Below are 12470 nucleotides of genomic sequence, written 5' to 3'. Positions count from 1 at the left end.
GGTGGTATTTACAATGGGGTTTGTTATTCCCTGGTTGCCCTTTTCTTGTGGCAACAGGTCACATCTTGCTGCTGTGATGGCACACTGTGTTATTTCACCCAGTAGATATTGGATTTTATCAAAATTGGATTTGTTTTTGAATTCTTTGTGGGTCTGTGTAATCTGAGGGAAAATATGTGTCTCTAATATGGTCATACATTTGGCAGGAGGTTAGGAAGTGCAACTCAGTTTCCACCCCATTTTGTGGGCAGTGTGCACATAGCCTGTCTTCTCTTGAGAGCCAGGTCTGCCTTTGGCGGCTATGCTCACTGAGTCTGTACATAGTCAAATATTTCCTTAATTGTGGGTCAGTCACCGTGGACAGGTATTCTGCCACTGTGCACTCTCTGATTAGGGCCAAATAGCATTCTAGTTTGCGCCGTTTTTTAAAAATTCTTTCCAATGTGTCAAGTAATGATCTTTTTGTTTTCTCATGATTTGGTTGGGTCTAATTGTGTTGCTGTCCTGGGGCTCTGTGGGTTCTCTCTTTCTCGCTCTCTCTCTCTCTCCAGCCACACATCTCTCTCCTGCCTCCAGAGCGCTGACTCACATCTGTACTCAGCCCCCAATCTGAGCATGAGGCGCAGGGGGAAAGCCTTGGCCCAGGGCACCTCAGCCCGGTGGATCAGCAGGCCAAAGAGAAAGGGCTGGTTGGGCATAGGGAGACCCTGCAGGGTCTGGAGGGTGGAGCGCACCCAGAGGAACCCTGCATGCTCCTCACAGCCCAGGAAACTACTGGAGAACTGGGAGAGACCCAGGTGGCTCAGTACCTTGCCTGCAGAAAGAGAGAGGGGGAGAATGAGAGAGAGAAGGGGAGAGGGGGAGCGAACGAGAGAGAGAGAGAGAGAGAGAGAGAGAGAGAGAGAGAGAGAGAGAGAGAGAGAGAGAGGAGAGAGAGAGAGAGAGAGAGGAGAGAGAGAGAGAGAGAGAGAGAGAGAGAGAGAGAGAGAGAGAGAGAGAGAGAGAGAGAGAGAGAGAGAGAGAGAGAGAGAGAGAGAGAGAGAGAGAGAGAGAGAGAATCAATGACTGTTCAAAACATTAGGAACACCTTCCTAATATTGAGTTGCCCTCAGAGCAGCCTCAATTCGTCCGGGTATGGACTTTACAAGGTGTCGAAAGCATTCCACAGGAATGCTGGCCCATGTTGACTCCAATGCTTCCCACAGTTGTGTCAAGTTGGCTGGAAGTCCATTCGGTGGAGAACCTTTCTTGATAAACACAGGGAATTGTCTCAAGGCTTAAAAACCCTACATCCCAACCTGAGCACTCCGTTCTGCCACCTCTGGTCTCTTGGTCCCTCACACCCCTACGGCACGAAAGCTCCCGCTCAGCCCAGTCAAAGCTGATCTCTGTCCTGACAGAGGACAGCGGAGTCCCTGCCCATCTTTCGAAACCCTACCTCTTTGAAGAGTATCTTAAATAACTCTCATGGTGCACCCATCCCACTAACACTGACTTTGTTGATAACTACTGAGGGAAAATGTTGAGGGAAAATGGACTTGATACCATTGTGATGTGTTGTTGTCTCACCTAGCTATCTTAAGATAAATGCACTAATTGTAAATCGCTCTGGATAAGAACATCTGCCAAATGACTAAAATGTAAAATGGAAGGAAAATGGGACTCTTTCAAGACCTGCTTCAGAGCTCAATCCAGTGCTGATCAATGGTAGCTAACTTGCCAGACCACGTCAATGCCAGTCTCACCTGTGAGGGCGTCCCTGTAGAGCTGTATAAAGTGGCTGAAGATGTCTTTGGGGAAGCTCTTCTCTTCGGCCAGACATTGCAGCAGCACCACCACTTCCACCTGGCCCACCGCGTGCATGCCCTTCGACGTCACACACCAGCACTTCCTGTTTACATCTGGGGGAAGTCAATGAGAGGTAGCCCTTCAATGTGAGGTCACATGTGACCTGAATTGTTCCACAGTGAGCTAAGATGAAAACAGGGTGTCACACACTGTCAATAACTGAAAAAAGGTTGAATTTTGAGAGAAAATGTCACATACAGTTGACTAGCTTGACCATGGCCAGTAGGTTGGCGTTGAGGACAAAGACCAGGGAGTTGGGCCTGCCGCTCTCCAGGTCCTGGATGAGAACCCTCTCAGAGGGCCTTTCCTCCACCGTGTAGTCTGGTGAGACAGATGAAACGGTGACCTAGACATCCTTAGAAACTATTCAAAATAAGTGTTCATTTGACAATCCCAGTACAGTCAACTAGCCAGCCATTAGCATCTCCAGTAGCTAACTACCTAACGCTATGACAATCCCAGTACAGTGAGCTAGCCTTCCGCATATCCTGTAGCTGACTACCTAACCCTATGACCCTCAACCTCGAAGCCAGTTCCAGTTCCACTGCATTTTTTCGAATGTTCTCTAATCAGGGACTGATTTAGACCTGGGACACCAGGTGTCTGCAATTAATTATCAGGTATAACAGAAAACCAGCAGGCACCGGTCCTCATAGGGTAGGGGTTGAATACCCCTGCCCTATGAAAATACCAAAACAGTGCGCTAAAGTGAGCTCTAGCGGTTAGCATCTCCAGTGTTGGTGGCCTGGTTGTACCTCCTTTGACTCCAGTCGAGGTGAGGATGGGAGGGAGGCCATCCAGTGGGATGAGGTTGGCAGAGCTACTGATGTGGCTACTGACCAGGGTTGCTGTACCCCAGCCACAGGGCCCACACACCTCCTGCAGAGGCTATACAGAGAGGGGAGAAGAATACTTTATTAATCCATACAAGACAGACATTGGTCTTCTGTTGTACCACACACACACACAGTGGCTGGAGCAGTGGGCAGCTACTAGTACCACACCAGTGAGCAGTTTAGGGGTTAAGTGCCTCACTCAAGGCCACAACTGCAGGTGATGGCATCTAGGACACTCTCAACCAGATGTCCCCCTGTCAGACATGGGATTAGAACCAGCAACGACCCACTTCTCTAGCCTCGAGGCTCTCGGCTACCTGCTACCTGCTGCCCCAAGGAAGAGGAGAGAGGGAGGAGGAAGGAAAGAGAGAGAGAGCTTATAGATTACTTTTGGGTTATGGATATCAAAGATATCAACAGAAAGACTGATAGTACACTACATGTGAGCACATCCGTATTTATTTTATGTACATTTTAAATCAATTGCATTAAATGAGTCTGGTCTGACAATGTTGTGTTACATACATTGAGCAGGGGCGGCCCCTGTGCTGTTGGTGTCCTCCTGCTGGTCTGTGGTGAGCCAGTGGCGCTTCTGATTGTAGCAGCTATACTTCTCCTCAATAATAGCGGTGAGAAGGTGGGGCCTCTGATTGGTGTACAAGGAGCAGAGTCTGATTTCTCATTGGATAGGATTTCATCAGCAAACCACACCCTCCTTCTCCCCCTGGGAGGGGTTCCTAAAGAAAATAACAAAAGAGAGAGTGTCAATAATATTGACAGGAACATGTTTCTGTATGTTGCACCAATGAACTGTGTAAAAAAAACGTTTTTGCCTGTAGTGTCATGGTAACAGTGTTGTCAGGTGATACTCACTTTTCACTAGAGTTGAGTGACAGGAGACACACACACGCCCCTCCTTCCCATCCAGGTGTGTTAGTCGGAACTTCAGACCGGAGCACACTGAACAGAATACCTGTAGGACACACACACACACACACACACACACACACACACACACACACACACACACACACACACACACACACACACACACACACACACACACACACACACACACACACAAAAATCACTAACGAGGTCAGCCTCCTTTCTCAGAGACAAGAGACCATATACAAACGTAATCCCCTCTTAATTTAAACACAACCAAGTGATGTAAGACCCTCACCTTGCCACAGGCGCGGCAGTGGTGCCTTCTCTTTGTGAAGGTGAACCTGACTTCACACATCATACAGACCAGCGTATGGGCATCAGGGACCCACACGGGGGCCACCTCCCCCAGGATAGTGCCTCGCTCCCTGGACAGAATGCCCGCGGGGCCGGCCTGTAGCTCATTGTCTGGATCCACTGACGGAGACATAGGGGAAGGCGTGCAGTCCCCCACAGCTCCCTCTTCACTGTCTGCCTGTGCTCTGTTGGCGTTAGTCTCATCATTAGTTAGCCCGTTGGCTTTGGTCTGGTTCTGAAGCCCCAGTCTGGGCCCCTGGGTCTGGCTGCCATCATAGAGCTCCTCCACAGGACGATCAGACGTGTTTTCCATGTCAGGACCTATGCCGTCTGAGCCACTGGGTGAGTCCTGCAGCTTACGTTCACTCTCTTCCAGCTCCTTCTCCTCAACCACAGAGTCCTCCTTGAAGGAGGGCAGCTGAGGCCTCTTCTTCTCCTCCTTCATCTCCACCTCTGGCACAGCCGCTTTGGAGGGTATGAGCATCAAAGGGGTGGAGGCCTTCCCGAAATGCCTCTCTCCCCATGTGGAGAGAGTTGTCACAGCGCTGTTCCCATCCTCCAGCTGTCTCATCAGCCTCTGAGCGGGGGTCTCTAGTTGGGAAATGGGACCCTCTTTTGTCGCCCCTGGGCTCAGGACCCCCTTTGAATGGACTTTGGATTTTGCAGGGGACTCTGATCCGATGTGACCACAGCCCAGCTGTCCTGGCTTTGTGACATCACCATCCTTGAACATCAGCAGACAGGGTCTGTTGAGCCAGTGGTGCTTAGCATCCATCAGAGACGGAGCATCCGATTCATCTGTTCATACAAAGACGTGGATGCGGATCAAAACCATTGGAAGAGACACGTCAAATGAACCTGACAAAGACATTCTGCTTCACGCCGAGAGAAAAAACGGGCTATAAGGAACATAAAACATTTAGTCCACAAGCGCATACACGCACTCACAAAAGCATTCGCTGTATGCATGCACACACACACAGAGACAGACACACACACACACGATGACAATGACCCCAGATTGGACAGGCTGTGTTCCTAGGTGGTAATTGGCCATTTATCTTGTAGCATCTAATAGGTTGAACCAGATCTATATATATGACGTAAATTATATATGAAGTAAATGATATATGGCTCTGGGTTAAATTATCCACTGACTCCAACATAAGTGCACTGTCGTCCTTGAGAGAGCTTGGTAGCATCCCAAATGGGACCCTATTCCCTATGAAGTGCACTACTTTTGAATAAATGTTACTTTTAATTTAACTTTTGAGTTAAATAAAGGTTCAATTTAAAAAAATGTAATAACCAGAGCCCATAGTGCTCTGTGATATAGGAAATATGGTGCCATTTGGGATGGAGGAAGATCCAGAGAGCCAGGTAAAGCTGACTCATTCTCTGAGAAACAGGGCTGTAGTGAATGAACCACCAGCATGCGTGCGTGCGTGCGTGCGTGCGTGTGGGGGGGGGGGTTGCCCACAGCTGACCGAAGACGTCTATATCGGTCTGCTAATAAAGGACAGGTAAAGGCCCAGTGCACTACTTATGTAAACAATGTATTTGAGTGTTTACCAGCATTTGTAACTTGAGTCTGCTAATTATCTGTATAAAACAGTTAATCTGATAATACTTGTGGAATATAAAAATACTTGCTTGATATTTTTTCCAGTTTCTTGAAATACTTTGCAAATGCAACTCTATGTGAAAACTGAAATGATCTATTCATTCCTTTTCGTAGATGCTCTTATCCAGAGCAACTTACAGTAGTGTGTGTAGACATTTTCATACTGGTCCCCTGTGGGAATCGAACCCACAACCCTAGCATTGCAAGACCATGCACTACCAACTGAGCCACATCCTCATATCACATCATCACAAACCACTTGATGGCTCAATGTACTCAATGAATGTATTGTGCATTATTTTCCTTCATGGTGATGGAAAGCCTGCAGGTATAAACCTAGATGACCAGCCTATGTACAATACAGTAATGTACACTTACATTAAGTGGTTTGTAAGGATGGTAAATTAGTACTGCACAAAAAGTGCTGGTTTTCTACATCATTTGATTAAGAAAAATATTTTGATGTGGACGTTTTGTGTCTTTGCCCATAACTTTGAGCGTTTTGATGTTAATGTTTGAGGACAGGGTTTTGTTCTTTCTAGATTCCATTGATGACAATTGCAGAGAAGGGACAAGGCAACAACTCTTACAATTCTAACTATGGAAACCTACAAGATACTGTTCTCAATTATAAACTGGGTGGTTCGAGCCCTGAATGCTGATTGGCTGACATCCATTGTATATGAGACCGTATACCACGGGTATGACAAAACATGTATTTTTACTGTTCTAATTATGTTGGAAACCAGTTTATAATAGAAATAAGGCACATCAGGGGTTTGTGGTATATTGCCAATATACCACGGCTAAGGGCTGTGTCCAGGCACTCTGCAACAGTCCTTAGCCAAGGTATATAGGCCATATACCACACCTACTCCGGCCTTATTGCTTAATTATACTACTACTGCACACACAAAACCAATTGCCAGCACTACAGACGTCTATATCAGTCTGCTAATACTAGCAAAGACCCAGTGCACTACTTTTATGAAGAAAAAAAAAATTAAAAAATAAATAAATAAATATATATATATATATATTTCAGGGGGTGCTGCAGCACACTCAGTACCCATACTTCCCGTGGCTATTCAGGAAACAGTGGCAAAATTGGATGTTAGATTATGTAGCCTGCATGATTATTATTATTATAATACATTATGAATCAAGGTGTATACAAATAGTTATAGGCCTAATGACATGATCATGAATGGATAACGACAAAAACACAAATTAAGACAATATTAATTTAATTCAATATTGTTTAAATATTCTACTTCACTATCGACTGAAATGCGCCAAAATGTTATTACGGTGAGAAAGAAAATCTGATTCCTAATTCAGATTTGGGGATATGCTGTGATCTCTCCTCGGTTGGTTATTGCCTCTATTGCACAATTTCACATAGCCTTTATTGGCGTTGGTGAATTATTTTGGGGGTAAAACTGCATTGCAGCTTCAACCCCGTTATCGCACCCCAACCCTTCCATTTATGCTGACAATTACTAAACAACAATAGGGCCCAACCTATTCAGCTGACTGAGCGTTTGCGGTACGGTGACTCAGAATATCCTGCACACGTGCAACTGTTTAAATCCCCTCTCAACCAGCGAACACGGCAATGCGACATTTGCTGCCCATCTCGCTTCATTAATTGTTGCAGAGTAATTAAGCACAATATTATCTTTATCACGCCATTTCCAAAAATAGTCGTATTTTTCCAGTAATTAATATAGGCTGAACGAATATTCTCACTTGTGCTTCGATCTGTCGTTCTACGTGTCGCGAGCGGCAAGACGCATGGTTGCAGATCAGCTACAATTTCCCCTGATAGAAATACATCTTGCATCTCTATACAATAGAATTAAAAACCTTACCGTCTGTCAATGCACCCAAGAGGCTTTCATTCTCATCGTCCCGGGCACTGAAGAACTTCAGCATTTTGTAACAGAGGCAAAGAAAATAAGTAAAACAGTCTTGCTCAATATCAGAGGGAGAATTTCCCCCTATTCCCCCCCTCTCCTTCTGTCCCCCTGCTACACTGCAGGTCTTCTTGAATGAACTCAAGGATGTCCTCATATGTCCTCTTCCTAAACCAGTGTACAATGTACAGTAGACCAAGCCATTTTAATTTGATCAAAATCTTGCTCATTTCTAGCCCAAGGTGTCTACTGCACATATGACTCCTGATAAAACATTTAAAACGTATTTATCCCAGTGGTTAAAGTGTTATATCATAATACAAGTCATGTGTACATGAAACCTCAAAACATTTGTCTAAAAATACAACCACAAAAGGCCTTATAACCATTATCTTTGACCAGTGAAATTATCCAAGTCAGTCCGATATCCGCTGCGAGACCTGATGCTGGAGTTGAATGAATTACTTGAGTTTAAGGCAACACCTGCTTGAATTTAAATATATAGTGACAAAAGAAAAAAGCTATGCATCTTGATACTACAATAATGAACCAGGGTGGCAGACATTGTGAAAATTGTAGTTTCCAAAAACAAAATACCCCCTTTCAACAGCTAGAAAGACCACAGCACCATGTACAAAATGTTAATCACCTTTATTTTGTTTCATAAACAAAAAAACAAAAAAAAACTCTGAAGACTAGCTTTATTTAAAGACCACCGCAATCATGATCGAGACTGACAATGTGGTGAAAAGTACTGAACTGTTGACCAATGTGTTGGGAGTTTAAGTGCGCAAGCCAGTCTGATAAGGGCTGCATCCGCGGCCATTTCAAAATACACAAAACTCCGGTTGATTGGATAGTGTTTGAAATGATATGTCTTCATAGCTAAAAGTTAAAACACCGGAGAAGTCGCCTTTCTTAATTGCAGTTCCAATCCTTGTATCGGGTCTTGAGGGGAAGATCAATCAGTTTGCCTCGTTCTTTGATGCTTCGTCAAAATTCTCCACCAGGTCTGAAGAGAAAGGAAAACAAAGGATGGTTTTACAGGTTGAAATGATGTGAGGTTTCCTCTGAAGTCTTACACAGAATCACCCTTACCTGGGACGTCATCATCTTCTTCTTCAATATCTTCTGCTTTCGGGGCTTTGTTGTCGAGCACTGAAACAAAATAACAACACAATAACATCAAGACGTTCTTTGGGTCTCAGGTTGCAGAATAATCCCCAGGGGTGTGTTCATTAGTGCACATAGCAGAAAGCTATAGCAAAAGTTTAACAAAAACAAGAGTTTCTATTGGACAAATTCAGGTAGGTCCCTCTTTTTTTTTTACCCGTTTGGTTCCTCGTAAATACACCCTATCCTACTGCATCTGCCAACCCACCTTGCCGAGGGAACTGCTCTGCCAGTTTACGCAGGCTGGTGAGGCTGTCGGCACCCAGCTGACTGAGGATGCCCGGGAGCATCTCTGTGAGCTGCTTGGTCTCGGCGTGGCCGGTGATAGCGAAGGTGTTGGCCGACAGAGACGCCTGCACTTTGGGGTTGTTGAAGTGGATCACCGTGCCGTCATCCTTGATCATGTTTACCTAGTGACAGAGCAGGTGGGGGTTTCGGTTACTTCAGATTCTACTCCAAGTTTGGTGCCCAAAGTGACTGACATACAAGACTGTAGCCCATGCGAGAGTCTTCAGAAGTGCAGTCGTTTCATTCAAATTAATCTATAAACTGGAGACTCAAAGGAGGGAGGAAATATATATATATGAAACGTGCAATGCATGTGTTACAATACATTATCTACGAAATGGTTGCTGTTGCTTACCTCTTCAATACCAGCAATGTTGTTGACAGCTAATTTCTTTAGCGAACTCTGAAGTTTTTTGTCATCGGCTGTTGCCGTTCTGTGTACGACCTTCTTCTTCCTACGTGCCGAGCCCTAAAAACAACACAGGGAGATGTAAGAACATACTTAAGAGGTTAAATACAGCAGGGGTGTATCCAGTCCTCTGAGACCTCCATCTGGTGATTTGTACCAGGCCGAAAGCCCCCCAAATTAAGAGCAATTTAAAAAAAAAAAAAATAGGTTGCAGGTCCCTGTGGGCTTACAACGGCAGCCAACTAAGACAGCCAACACAGTGGTTCTCAACAAGGACAGTGTTTGGACACTCCACGTGTCTATATTTCCTTCAATGGCATGTGTGTGTGCGCATCTCATGTTGTAGCCCTGGGGTATTCAAATCCGAGTCTGGAAGTCTGGAGTACTGCTTGTTTTCTATACTACCTCATAACGAATTGCACCCTCAGCTGGGGGTGCACAACAGAACGATGTTCAATGTTTCATTTTACGGAAACGGCCTGCTGAACGACCATTTGGAGAAAGCCGTGATTATGGTGGCCCAGAAGGCGATTGTCTATGGTGTGCTGCACGAGTTTTGCGATATTAAAAATGGCCACACCTTGTCAACCAGGAGCAAATATACCTCAAAGGCTGTTGAAGACTGTGCACAACATTTTGGGGAAATGTGTCGTTCAGTACAAACCGTCACGCAATGTAGCAAACGTCGAACAGAACACTCCCCTGGTGTCTCATGTCTAAATCAGTCCTTCATGACTTGGGGAGAATGAAAACTCAGTGGAACATGATGCTTCGAGGTTCAGACTTGAATTTGCCTGGTGAAGCCCATAGTCCCTAAATCAGGGGTGTGTTCAGTTCATTAAACGTCATCTATGTTGTGTGACTGTTTATACTGAACGATACGTTTCGCCAAAACGGTGCACATGTCCGTCAATAGTGTCAGTAGTACATATGCTCCTGTTCGGCGGGTGTGGCCTGATCAATAAGGGTGTGTGAGCGGTTGAAATCGGAACAGTCCTGCCTCCATAATCACATTCTTCAATTGGTCGTTCAGAACTGCACCGTTTTTGTTGAAATTACGACTCCACAACGTTGCTGTCCATTTCAAGGAAAGTAACCATCACTAAAGATGGAGAATTCTCTTACCTTTCCTCCTATCCGGACCTGGGCTTGAAGTTTCGCTAATTTTTCTTGGTTCATGTTGCTAACGTTACCTGGGAAAATGAGAGGGGTTATGAGTTAGAGTAAAACATGACAACTTGTCTGTTTTCAATTGGAGGCAGTCAATATGGTTTGGCAATTTATCAATCATCCACTATCAGTAAAACAATGTGTTCCATAGATGACCAGTGTCAGATAACCCCTCCACTCAGGTTAACGGGATTACAACCCACACGGCTGCTGCTAACTAGGATAGCTAACTTACTATGTTTAGTTATGAACCCTAGTTAGCTAACCACATTTAACATGGGGGGGTGTAACTAACTACGGTGAACAATAAGCAGCGAACACAAGAACATACCATTTGAAAACTAGTTTAATACACGTGCGACACATTTCACAAAATATATGGTATCTGTCGCCGACATAATATAAACAAATTGCCAGATATAGCGAACATTAGCTAGCTAGGCTAACGTTAACCAGACAGACTGGCTAGTAAGCTAATTTAGTGGACTTGTTGGGTATCGCACGAAGTGTCAACGCTTCTTTTCACCTAAAATACTTCGTTCCCGGTCAACTATCAAACACACATGTAATTGTAGACCACAAAACCTCTCATATTTACGTAAACACGGTATACCATACCTGATCCGAAGATATCCGAGGAAGCATGCGACAGCGAAAGATGGAGGATGACTATGAGCGATAAATGACGTAACTCACCATATGACTAATATCTTCTTCCATGGTAAAATAAAACCTTTATGAATCCCCCTACCGCACAGGAGTAGTAGTATAAAGGGCACTGTCTGAGACAACATTTTGACAAGATGTCTTTGTTGAAATGCAATAAAACAGAACTGTTCTGAGTCTCTGTATAAACAATATCCCTCATCACCTATCCATCACTGCAAATTAATTTGAACTTAATAACTTTTATCACCTGCCAGCATAGCCTATAACCAAGACATCCAAGACATCATCAAGGACCCCACACACCCCAGCCATGAGCTGTTAATTTCCTTACTGTAGGCAGATGCTATCGGAACGTTAGTTCTGATACCAACAGGCTCAGAGAGAGTTTCTATCTATAAGCCATCAGACTGCTGGACACTTGAACTAGACTGACCACCTGCACTGACTCTCTGCACCTTAGCGCGCGCACACACACACACACACACACACACACACACACACACACACACACACACACACACACACACACACACACACACACACACACACACACACACACACACACACACACACACACACTGCTGCTACCAGACTCTTATTTACTATTGCACAATTTAAACACTTGCGAACCAATGATACATATGTAAATATTGTGCTTTCCTCTATTCTACTTATGCTAAAATGGGTGTCTGGTTAGACTGTAAACTCTCCTTCCAGACTCACATTAAGCCTCTCCAATCCAAAATTAAATCTAGAATCGGCTTCCTATTTCACAACAAAGCATCCTTCACTCATGCTGCCAAACACACCCTCGTAAAACTGACCATCCTACCGATCCTCGACTTCGGTGATGTCATCTATAAAATAGCCTCCAACACTCTACTCAACAAACTGGATGCAGTCTATCACAGTGCCATCCGTTTTGTCACCAAAGCCCCATACACTACCCACCATTGCGACCTGTACGCTCTCGTTGGTTGGCCCTCGCTTCATACTCGTCGCCAAACCCACTGGCTACAGGTTATCTACAAGACCCTGCTAGGTAAAGCCCCGCCTTATCTCAGCTCACTGGTCACCATAGCAGCACCCACTCGTAGCATGCGCTCCAGCAGGTAGATCTCACTGGTCACCCCCAAAGCCAATTCCTCCTTTGGCCGCCTTTCCTTCCAGTTCTCTGCTGCCAATGACTGTAACGAACTGCAAAAATCTCTGAAGCTGGAGACTCATATCTCCCTCACTAGCTTTAAGCACCAGCTGTCAGAGCAGCTCACAGATCACTCCACCTGTAC

The 12470-nt window shown here is 45.0% G+C and overlaps 2 protein-coding genes across 2 annotated transcripts in view; both read right to left on the bottom strand.

The window, feature by feature from the left end:
* Positions 1–7638, bottom strand: part of zfyve9b (zinc finger, FYVE domain containing 9b) — a 13675-nt gene extending 6037 nt beyond the window's left edge. Inside the window, exons 1-8 of the mRNA XM_029695620.1 lie at positions 7428–7638; positions 3871–4727; positions 3558–3657; positions 3210–3421; positions 2604–2736; positions 2047–2169; positions 1746–1901; positions 590–814 (exon numbers count right to left, since the gene is read on the bottom strand). Coding sequence (XP_029551480.1) covers positions 590–814; positions 1746–1901; positions 2047–2169; positions 2604–2736; positions 3210–3421; positions 3558–3657; positions 3871–4727; positions 7428–7629 — 2008 coding nt within the window. The 5' untranslated portion in view covers positions 7630–7638. The remainder of the gene's footprint in view (positions 1–589; positions 815–1745; positions 1902–2046; positions 2170–2603; positions 2737–3209; positions 3422–3557; positions 3658–3870; positions 4728–7427) is intronic.
* A 468-nt stretch (positions 7639–8106) lies between these two features.
* On the bottom strand, positions 8107–11229 carry btf3l4 (basic transcription factor 3-like 4). Its single transcript, XM_029695628.1, has 6 exons — positions 11131–11229; positions 10468–10535; positions 9289–9402; positions 8854–9055; positions 8571–8630; positions 8107–8484 (listed from the first exon to the last, which is right to left on the bottom strand). The coding sequence occupies exons 2-6, from the start codon at positions 10519–10521 to the stop codon at positions 8438–8440; spliced, it is 477 nt and encodes a 158-aa protein (XP_029551488.1). The 5' UTR covers positions 10522–10535; positions 11131–11229; the 3' UTR covers positions 8107–8437.
* Positions 11230–12470: the final 1241 nt, after the last annotated feature.

Source organism: Salmo trutta, chromosome 17, assembly GCF_901001165.1.
Source record: "Salmo trutta chromosome 17, fSalTru1.1, whole genome shotgun sequence".
NCBI lineage: Eukaryota > Metazoa > Chordata > Actinopteri > Salmoniformes > Salmonidae > Salmo > Salmo trutta.
Note: the sequence above shows the minus strand (reverse complement) of the source record. Positions and strands in the feature narration are given on the sequence as shown.